This window comes from Epinephelus lanceolatus, chromosome 17 (genome assembly GCF_041903045.1).
Source record: "Epinephelus lanceolatus isolate andai-2023 chromosome 17, ASM4190304v1, whole genome shotgun sequence".
In the NCBI taxonomy this organism is placed as follows: Eukaryota; Metazoa; Chordata; class Actinopteri; order Perciformes; family Serranidae; genus Epinephelus; species Epinephelus lanceolatus.
Genome location: NC_135750.1, coordinates 5,352,985 through 5,377,653, shown reverse-complemented (window position 1 = coordinate 5,377,653; position 24,669 = coordinate 5,352,985). Strand labels below are relative to the sequence as shown.

At 43.8% G+C, this 24,669-nt stretch overlaps 1 protein-coding gene across 3 annotated transcripts in view; it reads right to left on the bottom strand.

Annotated features, from left to right (window-relative positions):
* Positions 1-24,669, bottom strand: part of atrnl1a (attractin-like 1a) — a 445,178-nt gene that overhangs the window by 175,433 nt on the left and 245,076 nt on the right. For all 3 annotated transcript variants that reach the window (XM_033643351.2, XM_078160934.1, XM_033643359.2), the window contains 2 exons: positions 23,014-23,075; positions 3,180-3,258 (listed from right to left, as the gene is read on the bottom strand). In XM_033643351.2, the coding sequence (XP_033499242.2) occupies positions 3,180-3,258; positions 23,014-23,075 (141 nt within the window). The remainder of the gene's footprint in view (positions 1-3,179; positions 3,259-23,013; positions 23,076-24,669) is intronic.

The following is a 24,669-nucleotide window of genomic DNA, read 5'->3' as shown; positions in this document are numbered from 1 at the left end:
AGTACCTTTACTCAGTGAAATCTGTGAAACGTTTGCTCTTTTTTCTGTAGTCAGCCACCGCTGCAGCTGCCCTAAAGTGAGAGATCACACTGAGGGCATTTCATTTGCTGCCTTTGTGCCAGTCCAGATGAATTAATTATGGGATGAAAAAAGTAACACAGGACATTAACTGTAGATGATGAAGGTAAGAAAGTGAAGTCTAATCGCCACAGCTGACTTCTCCCTCGAAGGCAGAGGTTCCCATTTATTAGATCCTCTGTTATCTTCAGGGAGAGGCGGTGAGAGAAAAGACAGAGGGAGAGACTGACAGAGTGAAAGACGGAGAGAAATAGCAGAGGATCTGGGTAAATAAACCGACAGTGCAGTAAATGCAGCATTGCGGTTCTGCTGTGATATGAGACTGCCTCTCATAAATAATGTAGCTGAGTGTCGGCCGGCCTGCCAGGAGCCGCTACACTGCTCCTCACACAGGGAAAACAAGGCTAAACAAACACTCTGCCAGTCGGGTCACAGGTGGCTAAACACACACACAGTACAGGTATCAGTCGCTGCAACAAGAACATGCAACCAGTGACGTGCACACCTGCGTGCACCAACACAGAGAACTGAATAACAACTGTTGAGATGCAGGAAGAGAAGGCAAACACAAGAACCAGATTAATTCATGTATACACTCGCCAGCCACTTTATTAGGTACACTTCTTCAACTGTACAATAGCTAATCAGCCAATCACATGACAGCAACTCATTAACATTTAGTCATGTAGACATGGTCAAGTCTGCAGAAGAGCATCTCTGAAGCAACAACACCTTGTCCAACCTTGAAGCAGATGGGCTACAGCAGCAGAAGACCACACCAGGTGCCACTCCTGTCAGCTAACAACAGGAAACTGAGGCTACAATTCACACGGGTTTTCTCACCAAAACTGGACAATAGAAGATTGGAAAAACCACATTCAGATGGAAGCATGGATCCATGCTGCCTTGTATCAACGCTTCAGGCTGCTGCTGGTGGTGTAATGGTGTGGGGGAGATTTTCTTAGTACCAACTGAGCATGGTTTAAACACCACAGCCTACCTGAGTATTGTTGCTGAGCGTGTCCATCCCTTTATGACCACAGTGTACCCATCTTCTGATGGCTACTTCCAGCAGGATAACGCACCATGTCACAAAGCTCACATCATCTCAAACATGACAATGAGTTCACTGTACTCCAATGGCCTCCACAGTCACCAGATCTCAGTCCAATAGAGCACCTTTGGGATGTGCTGGAACGGGAGATTCTCATCATGGATGTGCAGCCGACAAATCTGCAGCAACTGTGTGATGTCATCATGTCAATATGGACCCAAATCTCTGAGGAGTGTTTCCAGCACCTTGTTGGATCTATGACACCAAGGGCTCTAGTTTCCCGGCACAGCGCAGGGCGGCGCAGGGTGGCGAACCCCGCGCAGAGCTAGTTTCGAGCAGCGCAACCCGAGTCGAGCTCAGTTTGGTAGTTTGGCAGACCGAGGTGCGCTGAGATGGGTGTGGCGGCGCAGCAGGGGGAGGTGTCGACAGATCCAGCTTGGCACAGTGACAGTTTTGTGCCAAAAGGCTTCGCCGAAGGTGCGCTAAAAGCTCGCCAGCTGAAACCAGGTCTACTGTCAGCGCAGGCAGAGCACAACCGGTGTAAGTGGAAGTTTGGCTGACCGGCGGACAGCGCGCACACGTCACCAAAACCTCACAGGCAGGTTTCCAGAATGTCAGGCACATTAACGATGCAATAAATACCAAAAAACCACTATTCAATGCAACTATCTGCAATCAGCACATAAATGTATCTCTATATCGACTGTCCCGTCACATCTGATGTCAGATTAAAGGGGATTGGCACCGTTTGGCACGTTTGGCACGCGTAATGGAAACCCAACCTGATTTGATTAACACAGCTGCAAACTAATGAGTTCACATCCCTCTCAGCCAACCACAAACAGCCACAGCATCAGATAGGGAGTATATATTCAGCATCTGTCATCTTAGAAAAGTCAAAAGAAAAGAAACAGAGTGAGACTGCGAGAGAAAAAGAGAGAGCACGCGCACACGAGAGAAACGCAACATTGATTTACAATTGTGGTGACCTCCTCCCAGGCTACCTTTGCATCATCAGCCCGTGGAGGTCAGCTCGCAGTTCCATATATTTGGACACTGCAAGCTTGGACCTCCCGGACCAAAACATCAGTTTCCTCCTGGGAGAAGTTAGCATCACCTGATTTTGTCACCAGGCAGTGAAGACAAGTCACGGTGACAAAAAAAGACTTTCCTCTCTGATCAGAGAAAATTTTACACCACTTATAAAGATTTCTTAGCCTCCTAATTGAAGCTGATTCTTCTGAAAGACCATAGAAGTAGCATAACATGTCGTCAACATTTAAATGCTGAAACGTAATTTGCACATGAAAGCAGCAGTGTTTTCTGCATAATGGCAGAACGGCAGCAGTGGCAGGAGGGGGACCAGAAACCTACAAGTGTGTTTAAGCACAATAGTTCCCCGTGGAGCGTGTGTGGATTACACCAATAAAAACAGACTATTATCATCGCTGCTCATAAGCAAAACACTGATTCCTCCCTGATGACTCCAACACAAAACACTGGAAAAAAGAAATGCATGAAAACATTAAACAAGTGAGTGTGGGTTATTACTGAGAGGAGAATAGATCCTGTGTGTGTGTGTGTGTGTGTGTGTGTGTGTGTGTATGGGAGGGGTCAGGAGTAAATATGAAATGATGCGGCATCTGTTGAGACTTTAAGTGATATATCACTCCATTCCACTTCGTTTAGCATCACTTCGTCTGAGTTAATTGGTTCATGAGGAGCACTAATTAAGGGGGATGGCCTTGTTTATCGTCACGGCGACGCTCGTTAAGCGGAGATATCTTTTTCTTTTTTTTTCTTCCAGGACTGGTGACATTAACCCACCCTTCACAACAGTGGGTGGGTGGGGGGGATGCGTCAGCGTATATTTGCTTCAGTCTTGGATGTGGCAACTGCATTAAACAGCTCATGTGCAGCAGAGTGAAGCACACACACACACACACACACACACACACGGAGCGTAACAACACTCCACATGTGCTGTGTAACACGCTGATAACACACGCACACACAGGACCATACGTGAGATGGTAATGTGTCCTACCTCTCTGCGTCGTGACGCCCAGCAGGTCTGTTTGACTTTCCAAACCACGGCGGCGACCAGCAGCAGAGACAGGAAACAGCTGGAGAGAGGACAGGGACACAGGGTGAGTCCAGCAATCAATCAAGAAATCAATGAGTCCAAAAGTATGCAAAAAACATTCAAGTCAAGCAGAGTGAGATGGTTCATCCACCTGACACAGTGATTAACCTGTCTGGCTTTTCTACATAATAACTCCATCTGCCTCCCAGCGGGGATCATGTCAACGCCCACAAAAGCAGAGAAAACAAGCGGAAGTGATGGGAAGTGATTTGCTTGAGAGATCATGCATCTCTTTAGTGGACTTGTTGGTACTTCAGGAGCTATCCTTGCATAGCCAGACCTATCTCCACAGTGCTGTGTCAGTGCAAGAGAAAGATCTGGAGGCACACAAGATTACTCTGATAAAGAGAATAAAGCGGCAGTAGCTCAGTCCATAGGGACCTGGGTTGGGAACCGGAGGGTTGCCTGTTCGAGTCCCCGTCCGGACCAAATATGGAGCGTGGACTGGTGGCTGGAGAGGTGCCAGTTCACCTCCTGGGCACTGCCGGGGTGCCCTTGAGCAAGGCACCAAACCCCCCAACTGCTTGGGGCGCCTGACCAAGGGCAGCCCCCTCACTCTGACATCTCTCCACTTAGTGCATGTATAGGTCCTGTTTGTGCATGTGTGTATCCTTCGGACCTGTGTGTTAATGACAAGCAAGAGTGAAAACATTGAATTTCCCCTCAGGGGGATTAATAAAGGAAATAAAATTTTTTAAAAAAAGGAATATGCTCTGGCTAAACGCACCTTAATTTTCTATGTGACAACTTTGACTATACCATTAGCTTTTGTCTCTTGGATGACATACACTTTTAGTAATGAGTGGATCGTAAAGCATTTAAAAAATATATATATTACTTTTGACCGGATTTTGTTCCTGTGGGCTACGGCAACGCTAAACCCCTGAGCTTGCCTTAGAAGGACTAAATGCACAAAGCTGCTATTTTTAAATATCCCATAGAGTGCCGAAGTCACGCCACAAAGTCATACTTTGTGGTAAAACTGTTGAGATATAAGCTTTTTAATTAGAAAGACTTAAGAGTACACAGGAGGAGGTCGCGTATGTGATGTCATAGCTTTCGCTTGCTTCCTGCAGCTTGGCCTCCCCGCTGAAATTCCACTGTATTATGATTAATCGATTTATGATTGAAGATGTCTGTGTGTTTTGTGCCAGGTTGCAGTCACTCCAAGCTGCAGGAAGCGAGCGAAGGCTATGACGTCACATACGCGACCGCCTCCTGTGTATTTTTTCTAATTACATTTTTTTCAAAAGCTTATATCTCAACAGTTTTACCACAAAGTATGACTTTCTTGACCTTAAAATGTATGTTTTAAATTCATTAACGACATATTTGGATTTCATGTCACAACTCAAACAGGACCAAAAGATAATATTTCTCTCCCCATTCACTGCCATTCATATTTTACCAATGTAAGGTCCCATGAGCTTCACCGGAAGGGGCGTGACTTCGGCACTCTATGGAGAGAGACTCTCACTGCAGCCTGTTGTATATTGTTCTGAAAATGTTGGCATGCAGCCTTGTTCTGTGGACGATAAACCAGGTGCAGACTGATAAAGACCCCACCCACTGTTTGCGGTGGAAACACTAGGGTCTGAAAGTATTTAGAGTTTATTGTGAGCCACTTCAAAACAATACTCTGCAGGAAATCAACAGTGTGTAAACTTGTGTCTGTAGGGCTGCTCACGACTAAGAATTTTCCTATTCGATCAGTGGACTAGTCTCCTGCATGTTTCTGATATGAATGTAATGATTAAATGATATATTTTGGTGGTTTGAGTTGAAGGTGTGAGAAAGAATAGTATCAGTAACATTGTTAACACTGTGCTACATTACAGAGAAATACAAAACCGTACTAATGAACCTTCATTAATATAGGCCTATATTTTATCTACAAGTGCACGTCACACACTGAGCGAGCCGCCTGTTAATGACGCTGTGGGCTAATGGGCATGTAGCTACTTCCATGTTTCAGATGATACGTCATGTTTGTAGTCGACCAATGAAGATGAGTTTACATATCACCTTGAGTTCGTCCTTCACCTTCTCAAAATGATCCCACACTTTGGATTTCCTGCCCGACATGTTATTAACTAGCCTGTGGAATAACCGCAGGTACCAGCCCTGGAAATCAACCTGACTGGTCGACTATTAGGGGGCAGCCCTAGTCTGTACCATTTCAGTGTATTCAATATGTGTCACAAAAGCATTGTATGGGTAGCCAGACATTTTAATCACCCAGAATATGACAATTCTAAAGTAATCAGACAACAATATTTTTCTCCTCTACCTTCAGCCTCAGTGGACGAGGTGCAGCGAGCAAGAATCCAAATCTGACCAGACTATTTTCTTTCCACATGTTGCCAACAAATCACCTCCACAGAAACTTGTCCTGAAACCTGTACTTGTTGTCTTGTGTCGACTCATGGGAGGCACTTAACTCTGAATACAGTAACACCAGCTCCAAAGAGGAGCAGGGATAGAACTGCCTGAGAGAGGGATACTTAAACACACACTGGTGCATGAATACACACTCGGTAAATCTAATGGGTCACGAAACAAAACCAAAATACAATTTTCCGCTACACAAACTGATCTCTCAATGTTTGGACTGTTTTTCTTGTAAAATACTGGACAGCTTTATTCCCTCCGTCCTCCACAAATTATTCAAATGAAACGATGATTTAACTAAAACAATCTGGGAAGGGAAAATAACTGTTGCTCACTGCTTCTAGACACATTCAACATTTTAATGGGGCCCAAGTCAGAAAGGTTAAGAGCGGCTGCTTTGGACTTCTTTTGGGTGGAAATTATACATTTAATAACATGCTGTAGCAGCAACAGTCATAGCTTAATAAGCCGTCACAACTAGCAGAGGAAGCTACTGTTGACAGGCACTGAACAGAACCCAAGAACAAAAAAAAAAATGGAAATGCGAGAGAAAACATGAATGTTAAAAACATGTCTTCATGCATACAGTGTCCTTTGTTGCCCCTGTGAAAAGTATCTGCATGTATTTCATGCTTGTAGTACTCTTTGTCGTCATTAAAAACACAACCACACTATAATCATAGATCAGTATCTTCACACTCTTTCTGTCCTCCAGCAGCAGTTTCCGGAGAGCAGAGACGACAGAGGATAGAGAGTTTCTCTGGGAATCTGTGGCAGAGTCAAAACCGCAGTGACCACAGGCAGCTGGGGATTTTAGGACAGAGGCAAAGGGCAGCGAGAGGTCAATGAGCGACATGATGCTCTCTAACAAAGAACATGTACACACACACGGACGCGCACATACACACACTCAGCCTGAGAGTTCAATGTCTGGAGGGCAAAGTTATCTGGCCAAACACAAAGCTCCTCTCTCAAGCAGAACTTCTGACAAGAACTCAAAACAAGCGCACCCAAAGACTTAACAACAGGAAGTCCCTGAGAAACTGCTGAGGACAGCAGCTCCAAAACAGTCCTCCTCTTCATCTATCTGTGTGTGTGTGTGAGTGTGTGTGTATGTGCGTGATGTGTCCTCCTGCATCTCTATGTGAGGACGACAGCATTGTAAAGGGTATTAGTGCTGTAATGAGCGTGACATTTTCAGACCCTGCCTGCTGAAGAGGCTGCAGTCATGGCCCCTTCTGTCCACAGCCGACCTCTCAGCTGCATTCAGACACATCACAGCCAGGAAATCCCCTCCGGTGATGAGGACAAGATGCTTATTAATGCTGCTGGAGGAACACCGTGCACTTTCAAGACCCAAACTGATGACTTTTTCAAGATGATATGAAAAGTTTTCATTTGAAAACGCCCTGATAAGGTAAATATGTGCACCACACACAGATGATTCTATCCTGCGTGACGTTTACTGCAGTGGACCATAATGCCCTCTGGTATTATTGTAAAAAACAAAATCAGAGAGAGATCAGTGTTTATTTTGTTGTCAAAAGCTATGACTACAAACTTTTCATTGATGACCTTTGTTCCATGACGAAAACAAGACTATACCAGCTAAAAATAGATCTTGATAATATAAACTAAGACAAAATCTAGGTTTCATTTAACTGATAAAAATGTCGGACTATCGGACACTGAAAGTCAAGAAAGGCTGTGTTTGCAATTATCAAAAGATGCCACGTGAGCAACAGGCTGGTAGAGCCCGGTCTCACTCCGAAGTCATCAAAAATCAATGAAAAAAGCCGTCCTTTAACGTTGGTGTGATACATGGACGGTTGCTGCTAGAGTTTAACGGCACCTGGCGGCATCAGAGAGAAATGTGGCAGGACAAGGACGAAAGTTAGGGTGCCTGAAGTCCTAGTGGGGCGGGTGGGATTGGCGGTGTATGGGTCCAGCTAGACTCGTGTCACCAGGATCTTCACGTACAGCGAAGAGCCTGGTTTCCATTCAATCTGAATTTTGTCTGGATTCTGGTTTCGGTCTAAAGAGCGGATCTGGAATTCACCAAATTCACCAAAGTAAAACTTTAAATTCTGGCGCACCATCGTCTCGTCACATCCTCTTTCACCGTTTTGACAGGTGTAACATTATCAGGCAGCGATGTTGGCGATGCCATATTGTTGTTGTTGTTGTTGTGGTTGATAGAACATGCTACATGGCGAGTATCACGTAGTCTTCCTCTCTCTTCCGTCCCCACCGCCCCAAACTTTATTGAAAAAATGCATTTACAAACTACAGGTATAATGTATAAAACTAGGATCAAGTGCCTATCAAATAAAACAGACAACTGAAATAGACAATAACTTGTAATACAATTAAATACAATAAAAGAAAAAGGTTAACTTAATGGCTTGGGGCTTTTCTTGTAAATTATATTCTTTAAATTAAAAAGTTTCACTGCATTTTTATTAGCTTGGTGCTTTTATTTTGACGGAAAGGCGCATCCATAGAATTCCGGATCCTGTCTCTCTTGTCCTGGTTCCGGTTGCTTACCAAAATGGCCACTAAACGGCCCCAGACTAGGGTCCAACAAACACTGACTTTCACCCGAGAGAGCGGTGTTTACATCCCAAAAGATTCTAAAGCCAAACCCTGATCTTTTTACCTAAACCTAACCACGTGTTTGTTGTAGTAGGGAAAAAAAACGTCAATTTGCGGTGTTGTACCAACGTAGTGCTTTTATTTTGAAAGAATGTAAACGTAAAACTGTATATAAACGTAAAATTTCCTGTGAAAACACAAGTGTACCTTGAAAGAAGACAATGCATGTAACAGGCTGAAGTTGACACAACATCCCAGAACGTCAACAACCAACACACCCAGGGTACCGTGCACGTCGTATCTGGAAGTGGGGAAAGTCCATGACCAAACGTCAATATGTGACGAGGTCGGAGTGAGAATGTGTTGGCTAATGTGTTTGTGTTCCCATAAACAGTCCGCGCCAGGATGTTTCACTAGCCTGCAAAAACACACCGAGCTGCAAGTTGTTGAATCAACCTGGTCTCACTCCAAAGGCTCAGGTGAAGTTTTAGAGTCCTCACATCACTTGCAGAGATCCAAGGGGAGAGGAGGTAGCAACACAACTCCACCTAATGGAGGCTGACGACGCCCCAGATTCAAACGTTCAAAAACACATAATTGAAACCACAAAATATCTCCATACTGCTCGTCCGTAGTGATCCAAGTGTCCTGAAGCCCCGACATAAAAAGTTGTTTGGAAAAACGTCATTTGAACTCTGTTTTTAGCCTCAATGTAGCCTGTAGCTCTGACTGCCTCTCTGTGCAACGCATTCACGTGTGTGCGCTTGTGCGAGACTGTGAGACATGGGAACCGCCTTCATGTGTGTTCACATGCTGGTCTCGTGCACAAGTGTGAAAATTTGGACGTTTGAATCTGGGGCGCCGTCAGCCTCCATGAGGTGGAGTTGTGTTGCTACCTCCTCTCCCCTTGGATCTCCGCAAGTGATGTGAGGACTCTAAAACTTCACCTGAGACTCCCTCGGCATATGGGTGAGTACATAATGGCTGAATTTTCAGTTTTGGGTGCACTATCCCTTTAAGCGCGCTTGGCGGCATCAGGGGGAAACAGAGAGGGCAAGAACAAAAGTTAAGGTGGCGAAAGTTTAAGTACGGCAGGCGGGAGGGTTGGTGGATAGGTCCAACAAACACCGACCTTCATGCAGTAGAGCGGTGTTCACGTCCTGTAAGATTCTAAAATCAAACCCTGTTCTTTTTTTCCTAAACCAAACCATGTGCGTTAGTGTTTCTTGAAAGAAGACAATACATGTAACAAGCAGAGGTTGACAAAGCATCCCAGAATGTCACCAACAAACACACCCAGGGTACCTTTCACGTCGTATCTGGATGTGGAAGGTCCATGACCAAACGCTGATATGTGACAAGGTCAGAGTGAGAATGTGTTGGCTGAATGGATTTGTGGAATTTGTTAGTTGCAGCTGTGGCTGTTAGCAGTTAGCGCCGCTCATTAGCTGCTGAACGGCAGCAGAGCAAGCAGCCACCGGCCGCACAACTTCATAACTGATCCCAGTAGGACTCCTTCATACGGGCCAGCTGAGGTGGTTCTGAGGTTGTGGTGGATTTAATTCTTAAAACAACAGAAGAAACTGTACCAAAACTATAGTGAACTCATTCCACCACCAGACACCATCTATTACCAGGACCACCCTGAATGCCATGAACACACACACTGCAGCTCATCAGGAAACGTGGACAGTTATATTGCAGCAGCGTTCACTGGAGGAGGAGCAGTAAAACCTGAGTTGAAGAAGCCCACAGGGTTGCATATCTCTGGAGTTGCACATTGTATGATTTCATGTGACAGATAAATTGAGTGATTCTTGGAAGGAACTCTGCAATGTCTGGTTTGAAGTGCAATATAAATAGACTTTATTGTTATTACAAAATATTATTCTCAAAATACTTCCACTTGCCTGTGCTATTACCGCGCCTCATCTTCATGCCAAGACCCCCACTGCATCGAATATTCCCCAGAACAATCGAAGCAAAGACAAATACACTCACTAACTCCCTCGCAATGATTTTCCATCCTCTAGACGTACCTTCTAAAAACCCTCCACTGGCTGGGATTCAAATCCAATCAGGCCCAAGATTCCCCATTCAGTCTGTATTACCTCGCCTCGCCATTAATGGGCCACAGGGCCCGAGCTTAGCCATCTAACCAATGGAGCGGAGTGGCTAATTGTCGCTATTACCAAGGCATTAGGGAGAAGGATGAAGGGGGAGGAGGGGGAGAGGAGGGGAGGCTGGGAGTGTCCTGTGGGTTTGTTAACACTCCACTGAGCCTCTTGATAGGTTTAGGTTTAAGACTGTTCAGCCACAGGTAATAGCAATCGAACTGATTAAACAGCCAGGCATCATGGGTAAGAATAAGACCGGGTCCATGTGAGAGTGTGTGCATGATTGTGTTCCCGCTCTCTTAAGTGGCGTGGCTTGGTTTAAAACAAACATCCAACAGCACACACAACAGACACACACACAGCAGAGCACAATGAAACATCTGAACCCCAGCAGGCAGAGCCAAAAATCAATAAGCTATTCGTTGAACATGAGCCACAGATAGCTCACAATCGGAAACAGCTTTCCATCTGCACAGGCAGCAAATCAACTCTCAGTGTAGAGACAGGCCAAAGTGAGGCCTCGGGTCTTGAGAGAGCAGCTGCAGGTTCTCTTCATGTTCAACATTTAATCCGAGGATCTGTGTCTTTTCCTCACTACTTTTTTATTTATATATTTATATCTTTCACTTCAGCAAATAAGGATGTGATTTAAGTGAGCTGAAGTTCGTCTGCGTACCAGATGGCTACTTTACATATCTAAACATCCTGATAAACTCATTGCTATCCCGCCCCATAGGGCTGCTGCCTAAAAATGAACAATTCAGATTTTTAGTTGGGAAGCGCTGAACCAATTTCACATCATCAGTCACAGCGTCCAACTCTTCTCCCCTGCAGCATCATTGTCCACAGAGCAACACATGATAACAACATATGCATCCCACAAACTTGGTCACATGCATACCTGTAAAGATTACTAACACAGCAAAACAATCCAGAGTTACTGAAAATCTGCAGAAGTGACTGTAGTGACACGTTCTGCAAGCTGTGCTTACGACGTGCAGTACACTTTTTATTTCCTCTGACAGCGTGAACATCTGTGATATCAGGGTGATGATGATGAGGGAAACTGCTAAAGGCACTAAAATGTCTAACGGGTAAATTGAGAGACTGTTACTGTCATCCAGGATGTACAGTCGTTTCCACTGAGGATGGGTCTGACATGTTTGCCTCACTTTTATTGATTCAGGTTGATTTCTTACTTAAGTCTCCCTAAATGTTGTTGTCTGTCCGTCCAACCGTCAAATGAGAGAAGAGTCAATGAGGAGGATGGACCGGAGGAGACTGGTGGAGTGTAGTCATCTCAACCACAGTAAGTAATATAGTTTGTATGCACTGGATATGTATTCCCAGCTTTATTACAAAAATGTTTTCCAATATCTAGTGTAAATTTTCTTATTGGCTCGCTTTAGAATGGAGAATCGTTTTATAATCAAAATCGTTGCCATCGGAATCGGAATTGAATCGAATCGTGAGGTGCCGAGAGATTCCCACCCCTAGACAGAACTACATATTAGAAAGTATCAGGTAAATCAATCAGTCAATCATTTATTTGTCACATGGAATTATACAAGGTACAACTCCATTTTTTATGTCTTCTTACATTGTTGGCTGCTGCTTTATAATTATAATTGCTTTATATTTTTTTCAGGATGGTTCTGGTAACTCATGCTTTCTGGTTGACCTCAACAAGACAGCCACATGGTTGCTCCTGCCAAACCCGGGCAGAGCTGCACTACAGCCACCTCTGAACGGATGCAGTGATCCACAGCAGGAACAGGACGACACCTCTTCTTCCCACCGTCACACCAGTCCTTGTTCACCGTAAAGCACATGCCTCCTCTCCTCCTCTAAAAGAGTCCTTTGCCCCGTCAGATCGGCGTATAGGAAGAGAGTCAACAGGTTGAATGGCACCATTTTCGGTTAATCAAAGGTGGTTACAGTTTCTGATATTCCGCTGGTAAGTGATGCGGCACAGAGGTCGTCCAGTTTATTTCCAACATCTGTACAATGGCTTGCAGGATGCTAGTTTAGCTGGTGCCCATCTTCTCCATCTTCACTCAATCTTTACTGATGTTTAAATTGGAAAACCTCAACCTGAACAGCTACCAGCTAGCTAGCTAGAAGTCGCCAAAGCAAGCACAGGATTCTGATCCAGGAGAACAGCCTTCGAGACCAACAAAGAACCACATCAGTGTCGGTGTTTGCACCACTCAAAGCCAGCTGTTTTTTGTGTACACAGCGCTGCCTTTCTGGCGATGTTTGTGCCACCAAAGCCTGAAATCTTTTGGAAAGATCAACGATCTCTTCCTAACCATAACCAAGTAGTTTTGTGACAGAAACCTAACCGCTGACCCCTTCTGCGTCAAGACACAATGTACGGCTGCCCCTGGTGTCATTACAGTTATGTTGGGGTGCGAGAGACCGAAAGGGAGACAGCGAAGGATTGAGGGTTACGTAGACCTATAGTTATGTATAAAAAGTACCAACACAAGTCCTTAAATGCGCCCAAGAAACATACGCTGTTCTTAAGGATAAAAAGGGTTGAAACTTCATACGTACAGGAGCTGTGGAAGTTTTAACTTTCACAATCCACATCACTCCTGCTCCCCCATGGGTAAGCGCCAATTTGATATACGTTCGAACAAATAAAGCAACTCGAAAACCTGAAAAAAAAAAAGTGTGCAGACAAATAAAAGATATTTGAAGAGACAGACTGAAATCTCCACAGACAGGGATGGTCATTTTGGAATGAAGTGGGCGAGCTCAGGGAGTCTCATGGGCCACTTAGTGCTGAGTAGCTTCTCCGCTGTTTTGGGAAAGAGAGAGAGAAGGAGCGGGAGAGAAACTGATTGCTAATCAAGCGAGCGAGAGCTGGGAGTAATTGGACAAAGCTGAACTGCAGTGTCACCAATTAGCATTTGAGACTGTGGAGAGCGGAGACATAAATGCTGTTTAATTATGGCCATTTTCCTTTTTTCTCCCCTTCATTTAGAGATGAGATAGAATGCATGAGGAGGGAGGACGGAGGAAAGGAGGGGACGAGAGTTTGAAACTTTTAGAAATCTTTGTGGAGGGAGATTTCACAGCTGATCGGGGAGACACAGGAAGTAGAAACTTTGAGCAGTTGGGCCTAATTTTCTAAAAAGAATAGGTAAATATTTAACTAAACACATCTAATGTAGACAAAGACTGTCCTCTGGGTTTCTCGCACTGCCCTTTTATTTGTACTGACCGGCCTCTGTTCTACTTTTCAGATTTGATTCTGTTGTGGAAGCTGTTCCTAATAAAGTATAAACATGAATTAAAATAGAGCATCTGAGTTTTATTGCAACAAACAGAGTCCACATTGGAGCAGATCTCCCTGCTTGACACAATGGCAAACAGATACAAGACCCTGGTGAGGATGATGAGCTTGAAGATAAGCTTCCTTGAGATGGTTTCTGAAAGTTTCTGCAGGGAGTATTTCGTTGTGCAAACCAATTATTGCATCAGCAATCTGGATAGCTGCTCTCAGAGGATCTAACAGGTAAAGACGCTGGATGTGGATGTCCTGAGCTGATGTGGTTACACGTGGTTGTTGGTAGTAAAGCTGGTTAGATGTACTGTCAAATTAATGAAAACGACACTGGAAATGGCTCATGGTCGTGAATGAACATCCATTTCACAGGCAACAGCTCTGGTGGACATTCCTGCAGTCAGCATACCAAACACGCTGCATCCCTTACTTTCAGATGCATTTTTTTTTATCCATCACCCAAAAAAAAATCATTACATACAAAAACCTTGCGCACTTGCATAATGAAAATGCCTCTTTCCACTGGAGTTACCTAGGCTATCTGATTGTCATCACTCCTCCCTGTCTTTCATTTGGCAACCCAGCTGCATGAAGGGGCGGAGCTGTCCTCCCTCTCTGTCTCCACGTCCTCCTCCTCTTCATCATCATCCTCCTGAATATTACTGTCTGACCTGTTGAAAGTATCTGAGCTGTCTAAGTTATGAAATTAATCTATGCGCCCCGTTCCTCTGTCTTGTCGCGGCTGTGTCCTGTCGCCACATTTTCTCCACAGATTCTTGGTCAAACGTCTCTAAAGGCTCTGACGGATGTGAAAAATGCAGAAAATCAAACCTGTTTTGAGAATGTTTATGACGGGCTCAGTGTGCAAACATGACCGACACAATGTGAGGTCGCATGTGCAACAACTTCAGATGAAAAAAACAGATTCAGTGCACAAAGGCCTTTTATTGTGACTATCCCAAGACACACCTGTGTAGTGATCATGCTGTTCAATCAGCCACACCCATCTGGCAGATGGATTATCTTGGAAAAGCAAAAGTCTTCACTAACATGGATTTTAACCAATTTGCAACCAAAGCTTGAAAGAAATACATCATCTGAGTGAATAAAAAAAGTCTTAGATCTTTAACTAAAACCTGTGGAAAATGGGAGCCGAAACAAAACTGCTGCTTTTAAATTTTTGTTCAGTGTATATTCACTGTTGAATTGTGCCATTAATTGAGCCACACGATCGTCCAGGCAGCAAAGAAGTGTTAATTTCATTGACGAGAACTATGACGAAAACTTTTCATGTCTCACATTAGTTCATTTGTTGTGTAAAAGTTTTTGAGAGCACAAATAGAGATGTTGAGCTCTTTAAATAATGATCAGTAAGTGTGTCCTCGTAGTCAGCCTTTAAACCTTTCAAACACTGCTGGAGAAATGACAGTTTGTATGTGTGCTGAAATTATTTGTATTTGCAGAAAAAAAAATGTGTAAATTAAATTTTTATACAACTGTATAAAACTGTCATCTTGATTCTGATCTCTGAAACATGAATCAGCCTCACTGACACTAACTGAGACTTGGATTATACTGCACGAGTTGTGTCAGAGATTGTAAACAGATGTTTTGATATAGTGTTGTTATTAAAAGTGGTCCCTCATTACTTCAACTCCTCAAGAATTTTCTCCATTCTTTGGATTCTTCATTCACCATGGAGGTACGAGAGGAAAACAAAGTTTTGTTTTTTTAACATTTCAGCGTCACACCAGTGAGTTATTGAATTAAAAGTAAATGTTTGGGGGCTGAAGTATTCCTTTAATACTGTTCCGAAGGCAAAAGGGGTCCAATCTGGTGTTTGCAAGGTGTACCTAATAAAGTGGCCACTGAGTTTATCCAATCTGTCTTTCTATCACTTCACTTCTTTCTATATTTGCTGCATATTTTTTCTCTTCGCTTCCCTCGTAGTGCCAGGCTGCATCTCATCACTGTGCCTTCTGCCTACAGGCTGTCCCTCACACACACACACACACACACACACACACACACACAATGGGAGTCATGACTCAGGCTCCTTGGCACTCCAGTTCCTGACCGCATCAGCACAGTGGAGCCAAGTCTTTGTAATGTAGACAGTCATATGTGCACATATGACTGCATCTCCGATATGTAACCTATAGTTTCCAAGAAGATGGACACACAAATCCTGAGAAAGAAATTAAAAAATATACAGTACAGGCCAAAAGTTTGGACACACCTTCTCATTCAATACGTTTTCTTTATTTTCATGACTATTTACATTGTAGATTCTCACTGAAGGCATCAAAACTATGAATGAACACATGTGGAGTTATGTACTTAACAAAAAAAGGTGAAATAACTGAAAACATGTTTTATATTCTAGTTTCTTCAAAATAGACACCCTTTGCTCTGATTACTGCTTTGCACACTCTTGGCATTCTCTCCATGAGCTTCAAGAGGTAGTCACCTGAAATGGTTTCCACTTCACAGGTGTGCCTTATCAGGGTTAATTAGTGGAATTTCTTGCTTTATCAATGGGGTTGGGACCATCAGTTGTGTTGTGCAGAAGTCAGGTTAATACACAGCCGACAGCCCTATTGGACAACTGTTAAAATTCATATTATGGCAAGAACCAATCAGCTAACTAAAGAAAAACGAGTGGCCATCATTACTTTAAGAAATGAAGGTCAGTCAGTCCGGAAAATTGCAAAAACTTTAAATGTGTCCCCAAGTGGAGTCGCAAAAACCATCAAGCGCTACAACGAAACTGGCACACATGAGGACCGACCCAGGAAAGGAAGACCAAGAGTCACCTCTGCTTCTGAGGATAAGTTCATCCGAGTCACCAGCCTCAGAAATCGCAAGTTAACAGCAGCTCAGATCAGAGACCAGATGAATGCCACACAGAGTTCTAGCAGCAGACCCATCTCTAGAACAACTGTTAAGAGGAGACTGCGCCAATCAGGCCTTCATGGTCAAATAGCTGCTAGGAAACCACTGCTAAGGAGAGACAACAAGCAGAAGAGATTTGTTTGGGCCAAGAAACACAAGGAATGGACATTAGACCAGTGGAAATCTGTGCTTTGGTCTGATGAGTCCAAATTTGAGATCTTTGGTTCCAACTGCCGTGTCTTTGTGAGACGCAGAAAAGGTGAACGGATGGATTCCACATGCCTGGTTCCCACTGTGAAGCATGGAGGAGGAGGTGTGATGGTGTGGGGGTGTTTTGCTGGTGACACTGTTGGGGATTTATTCAAAATTGAAGGCACACTGAACCAGCATGGCTACCACAGCATCCTGCAGCGACATGCCATCCCATCCGGTTTGCGTTTAGTTGGACGATCATTTATTTTTCAACAGGACAATGACCCCAAACACACCTCCAGGCTGTGTAAGGGCTATTTGACCAAGAAGGAGAGTGATGGAGTGCTGCGGCAGATGACCTGGCCTCCACAGTCACCGGACCTGAACCCAATCGAGATGGTTTGGGGTGAGCTGGACAGCAGAGTGAAGGCAAAGGGGCCAACAAGTGCTAAACACCTCTGGGAACTCCTTCAAGACTGTTGGAAAACCATTTCAGGTGACTACCTCTTGAAGCTCATGGAGAGAATGCCAAGAGTGTGCAAAGCAGTAATCAGAGCAAAGGGTGGCTATTTTGAAGAAACTAGAATATAAAACATGTTTTCAGTTATTTCACCTTTTTTTGTTAAGTACATAACTCCACATGTGTTCATTCATAGTTTTGATGCCTTCAGTGAGAATCTACAATGTAAATAGTCATGAAAATAAAGAAAACACATTGAATGAGAAGGTGTGTCCAAACTTTTGGCCTGTACTGTATACATTAATTATAAGAAAATGATCATTACTGAAACATTGTACATATTATACTCATGTACCCGGACATTAAAATGCGTCTTATGAATTGAAATACTCTGAAAAAGGACCAAGTTCTAGGATGATTACTTTACTCTTGATAATAATGTGCATTTTACTTGTAATATTTACATACTTTTACTTAAAGGTCCAGTGTGTAGGATTTAGAGCAATATAATGGCAGAAATATGATGTAATATAATAAGTATGTTTTCTTTATCACGTGTATAATCACCTGAAAATAAGACTGGTTGTGTTTTCATTATCTTAGAATGAGCCGATTATATCTACATATAGAGCAGGTACAGATATCGCTATGTTCATCACCATGTTTCTACAGTAGCCCAGAATGGACAAACCAGATACTGGCTCTAGAGAGGGACATTAACATTCGGACATTAACATTAGCAGCCCCTCTGTGACAAGGAAAACACTGTGGGAACTGCCCATTGGTCCGACAGCCCATTATTCCGACAACCCATTGTTCTGACCATATTAAACCCATTGTTCCGAAGTCCCGTTGTTCTGAAATCATCATGATGCCCTGTGGTTAAGGTCTGGTTAGGTTTAGGCACAAAAACCACTTAGGTTAGGGTCAGGAAAAGATCATGGTGTGGGTTAAAATGAAAAAGAAAGTGGCAAACACATATCGGAACAACGGGATGTCGGACCAATTATGAATATACATTTTTTGGCTTTTTCTTTTTGAAATCCAGCGCTTGGGCTGTGACTTGTGGTGTCAGACACCGACGAACAAAGCCGACCTTTCACATCAGCGTGATATGTAGCCAGTCGCCGTCTGGTTTAACGTCGCTCAGCGGCATCAGCAGGAAACAGAGCAGGACAAGAAAGAAAATTAAGGGGATGAAAGTCTGAGTGGGGCGGGCAGGAGGGGCAATGGATGGGTCCAACAAACACAGACTTTCATCCTGGAGAGCGGTGTTCGCAGACCGCAAGATTATGAAGCCAAACTCTGTTCTTTTTTCCTACAACCAACCACGTGCGTTAGGGAAAAAAAGACATCAATTTGCAGTGGTGTTCCGATGTAGTGCTTTTATTTTGAAAGAGACTGTATGCAAACTGTAAATTTCAAAATTTTGGAAACAGACAATGACTATAACAGGCAGAACTTGACACATCGTCCCAGAACATCAACAACCAACACACCCAGGGTACCTTGCACGTCGTATGTGGACGTGGAAAGTCCATGACCAAACGTCGATACGTGACGAGGCCGGAGTGAGGATGTGTTGGGTCCATTTGCTCAGGTCTATTCCCAGTAAAAACCTCCTGAACAATGAACACTGAGGGAATTCTGACCAGGAGAAGTTTAAGCTAGTTACAATCTGCCATAACTGGTGCTGAGCCTAGCATTATCCCATTGAAGTCATCGTGGTGTCCACCTGCCGCCCATTTCCATGCTCCTTTTAGCTCCGTCTTGGCCTCCACCAGCTCTTGAGAAAATATTTGGCTGCTCAGTGTTACACTTTCTTCACCAGCTTGTTTTTACCTGTGTCTGTCTGCAGTGAGGAGCAGGGCAGGTTGTGTACAGAGGGCTAATCAGCTGTGCAGCCAAAACATTGAGCTAAAATATGATGGAGAGCTTAGTTAAGCTGCAGAGTTAGTGTCAATTTGTGTGTGTTTGTCACCACCTATTACACAGATTACCCTGATTTGTTGATTATTTTTTTAATAATCAACAAACAGATTATTTTTTAATGTAAAAAGATTAAAGCAGGGTTAGAGTAACAACTGAAAAACGGATTTGTTTTATTTCCCATCGTGGTAATGCTACTGTTATATAAGTAAAGACCTGAATACCTTTGCAGCACAGAAACAACATGCACATGACATTATATAATGAGGGCAGTAAATAAACCAGCAAATAGAAAAACAGTCCTGTAGTTGTAGCACGTAACCTTTTCTCACTGAGACTCTGGTGCAGTGCAGAAGAGAGCAACTCATAAACAGAGCAGTGACTAACACACACACACACACACAAACACACACAGGCAGAAACACAACACCGAACTCTCCCGGCAAAACTTGACGCTGTCCCCTAATGATGACATCATCCCTGTATGCTGGCCTAAAGGTCGCTGATGTCCGGAAGCCGGCCCTGGGCACAAAAATGGCTCACTTCCTCACATGGCTGCACAGTGACACCCATACACACACACACACACACACAAGCCTGAACACACAGCGAGAGACACATACATATACAGGAAAAACTGTGCACGCACACACACTCACAGGGATGGATACACACACATACACACAGACAAACACACACTTGTCCGGTGTCGTAATTGAGTGGCAGAATCTTGCCTGAAGACAGTAGACTTCATTCCAGACTTCTTCCCCAAAACACTCCCTCATTAGATCCACTGCCTGTCTGCACGGCGAGCTGTAACACAAACGTCTCTCAGCCAGTCCAAAAAAAATGGACCGTTTGTCCGGCTGTTTGGGTTTTAAAATTTGAGTTTTTGCATTCACCTCAAACCTTTTTAGGAATTAATCTAACTACAGAGCAGGAATCTCTGTCGCTGTGTCCTTTATGTATCTCGAGAACCACTCATCCGATGTACCTCACACTTGGTAGGTGGATTTCTGGGGACAAAAGGATGTGCTGCGTCAAATTTGGTGCAATTTGGACACACGACATGTCCAGTGTTAATAAACTTTGATAATAAGCTATGTGCAGCAGCATATCTCACAGAAACAGCACCACTGCCACTGAAACTCAAAATATGTATGTTTGCCAGGCTAACTTAAAACACTAATAAAACCTTTTACTGTTAGTAAACAGTTTGATATTTTTGGTGGGCGGGGCTTAGCTGGAGGTAAAACAATTCTCCAGGGACATTAGCTAGTGCTAGCTAGCAAGTTTTGTTGGCTTGTTTCAGACAATGGAGGAAGATGATGTGAGTGGTGGATTTGGGAGTACTCCGTCTGTGGGAGCGCACTCTGACACAAACTGGACCATTCATAAATTGGGAGCTCTGTCTGAATGTACCGTTGGGTTATCCAGAGCAGCGCACTCTCAGAGTGGCAGAGCGCACTCTGGACACTCTGTCTGTGGAGACGGAGCAGCAGAGCGCCGAGCGGAGTGAATGTATGATTAACTTAACCGTTGGTTCATTCATGTAGAAATATAACGCTCCGTTTCTTCCACCAACAGGGCTCTCATTTTAGTGTAGAGCATCAGACTGAATTTACCAACGCACCATGTCAGGTCACTCACTCTCAGAGTTGGGTATAACACGTTACAAAGTAACAAAGTAACGCGTTAGAGTACTTTGATAACTTTTTGCAGTAACGAGTAACCTAACGCGTTAGTTTGCTGTTTGAGTAATCAAATACTTAAGTACATTTTCAAACAAGACATCAGTTACTTCCGTTACTTTTAGAACGCTGGTCCTCCAGCTCCGAAACAGCAACGGCTGTCGTTTGGTTCTAATAACGGAGATAACGTTAAACCTATCAGTCTGAAAGAAGCCACGGAGCTTGTGGCTCGCTACGTGGTCGGAGAAATGCTGCTATTGTCTACGGTGGAGTCTAAATAGGTGGAGCAGGACTCGCTGACAGACATATTTCAGACTCAGGACTTGCATTATGCCTGGTACACACTACACAATGGTACACACCAATTATCCCCGGTCGTCTTTCACGGCGTGTGTGATGTCATCGGGTTATTCTTGTCCTGTTTTTATTACTTTCACTATTATTTGAGTCACTGTGTGTGTTCATGTGCCAGCCGACATGTTGTTGTAGTCACCTAAAAGCGTCAGCAGATGGCAGGAGCTACATTTGAAGCGCCACACGTAAACTATCAAGCTACTGTATCTTCCACAGGAAGTTCTGACAAATGTTTCAGAATAAAAGCCTATTTAGAAAATGGAGGGATTCTCTCAGCCGAGGTTATAAGGGGCTTTTAATTTGAAACAAGTGTTGAGTTTGAAATGACGGTGCGATATGTTAACTTTACAAAGACAACGGAGCGGATAAAAAGTAAATATATAAACACACAGAGGGATTAATAAATAACGGACCGTCTATAATGTAGGTTGTTTCAAATGAAGCTGGGAGCCTCTGCAGTTGTGGTGAGTAAAAGCCCCACTGCTATTTGTTAATGTTATTACTTTATGTCTGACCGTGATGATGTACCATTGTTTGCTAGCTTGATGCTAATGACAGTAACGTTAACTCAGCGGGTTGACAAAGTGCCTCTGCTGTTTCACACCATCATTTCCCCCTTTTACTCTGTGTGGTAACATCCCTAGAGGAAATATTAAAAACGCTGGGGTGTTGTTGTCATAGCTACAGTTGTCTACGGCAGCAGATCGCTCTGTGTTTCTACTGGTCAAAGTGACGGCTGTGATGGGAGACTTGGATCTTAGTGAAGGGCAAGTGTTCCATAACTTTAATTTTGGAGACAGAAAAATGTAGGCTTAGCGCCCTGTGGTCCATTGCCCAGTAGGAAATGTAGAATACTCAAAAGTACTTTAAAAGTGCTTGAGTTACTTTTCTCAGGGAGTAACGTTGGAAGTACTTTTAAAGTAACTGAGTTACTTTACTCAGGGAGTAATGCGGTAAAGTAACTGGTTACTTTTTTAAAAAGTAACGCTGTAATGTACTTTGATTACTTTTAAAGTAACCCTTACCCAACACTGCTCACTCTCCGGGACCGCCAGTGTTACTTGAATAAGTAAACACTGACCAACGGGACCAGACTGGCCGACCCGTATGCTCTCACTCAGTGGATGGATGATGTCACAGGAAGCCAATCTTACAAAGGAGGACCACACTTGTTTGTTTTGCTATGGAAGCTAACGTTAGCTAATGTGCTAAAAAGTCAGCGTTCCAGAGAAATCCAATATTCCTCTTAATCCCTCCCCAGTTTCTGATGAGGTGGACATGATAACCCTTAATACACATAACCTTATTCATCCCTACAACAGGAAATACTTTTTCCCTAACCTGATATGAAGTGTGCGCTGCACATGTGAGCATTTTTGATGATGGCCTCCGTCCAGTCCTTCAGTCTTATCGATTTTAGGTTTGTCTGGATATACACTGTTTAAGGTGTGTTAAGACAGAAAGCATATCTGTTCAGCCTGTTGACTCCTCCTGAACAGCCCCCCAATTTTCTGAAGCATAAAATGAAGCACTTGAGAAACTGCTGCTCGTGCTCAGCAACCACACTCACACCTTGACGTTGCCCAACACTTCTGTTTGTTGCTGTTAAGCAGAAGCAGAAGATTGCCAGGGAGGTGGGGGTTAAGTGTCTTGCCTGAGGCTGCTGCCATCTACTGTAACTCAATGAGTCCAGGTTATGGCCCAGTTGTGCAAAGAGCCTCTGGGTCCTGAACCGCTGAGCAGCAAAGCCCTGCGAGGAGCAGCTGCACACTCGGCACAAAACATACAGTAAATAAGACAGTGAGGGAAAACTCACCTGAAGAAGGTGACGAAGAACTGCACCAGGTCCATGATGCTGTTATGCTGAGAGAAGGCAATCTGTTGGAGAAGGGAGAGACCACAGAGGGTTAGAAAATATATACAGTTAATACATAATGCACATTTTGAAATCTGTGGTCCAAAAATAAATGTAAAAAACGCAGCAGAGAAACTAAAAGAGGGCCTTGAGTATTTTCTTAGGCTGCAAAGGATTGCTTTACATCAGTAAAGTTTAAACCCAGTGGTCCTATGCTTAATTATGACCAGGAGAGACAGTTTAAATGTAGATTTTTCCATTGATACTGTAACTTTTTATTTTCATTTCTGCACATGGATTCACCTTAAACATGAAAGAGCCTAGCGTGACGTCTTCAAAAGTGGCAAATCCTCACATTTAAAATGTTTGGCATATAGGCTTCAGTTATTGGTTATCTTTTGTGTTTGTGTCCATGAATGCGTGTTTGTGGTCTATTTTATCTTCCTTTCAATTTCTATCATCACCCACATACAGAAACAAAATCATTTCCTGGGTCCGGACCTTTGAATCCGCCCACTCCACCAAGTTGGAGTTGGCTGAATCATCTGGCATTGTGACAACAATCAATTAACGCTGAGGTGAGACTCAATGAGCCAATCAGAGCTATGGGTGAGACTAATGCCATTGTGAAGATACTGTCAAGCCAAGTGCCAGAACCAATGAGCAGAAATAACAATGGTGAGCGCCATAGACAAGACAGACACTGGTATTGAGGCTGTTGTAAATCGACGTGTCTTCTCAAGATTGCCTCGACATGATAGTTTGTTTTTACTTTGCTCTGCTCCACTCTTAAAAGCCCTGCAAAACAAGCATGTTGGCATGGCTACGCACCAGCTTGGAATAACGTTAGATTGGGTCCACTCCATTTCAGTGCACGAGTGCTTTGCTTAAAAGCGAGGGCCATGAAAACTGTCTAAATGGCATGTAATCTGTCAGCCAGCAGCAGCGACCATGATTGTAAACTGACAAAACAAACAGCAATGTCAGTCTCTAAAATAAAAGCCATGGTAGTTTTCCTGGTTGACAAAGTATTGCCTGCATGGACAATGTTGTTCACAATATCACTTTATGTAAGCCTGAATGACCAACCTGGTCTCACTCTGAAGTCATCGAATAACGGAGCATGGCCAGAGAGTTCTGGTGTCAAACACAGACAAAAAAAGCCGTCCTTTCACATCAGCATGATATGTAGCTGGTCGCCATGATTGTTTACTGGCGTCCGGCTGTGTCGGGGGAAACGCCGCGGGACAACAACATAAGTTAAGGGGGTGGAAGTCTGAGTAGGTGGTTGGAAGTGGTGGTGGATGGGTACAACAACCACCGCCTTTCACCTTGAAGGCCTGTGTTTGCTGCCTGTATGATTACAAGCCAAACCCTGTACTTTTTTTCCCATTGTTGAAGGAAAAGACATCAATTTGCGATGCTGTCCCAATGTAGTGTGTTGATCTTGAAGGAGACTGTATGCAAACTGTACAAATGGAAGTCCAACCATTCATTTTCAACCACTTATCTGAAGTCGGGTCGCAGGAACAGCGGGACGAGCAAAGCATTCGAGACGTCCTTCTCCCCAGCAACCCTTTCCAGCTCCCCTTTGGGGATCCCGAGGTGTTCCCAGGC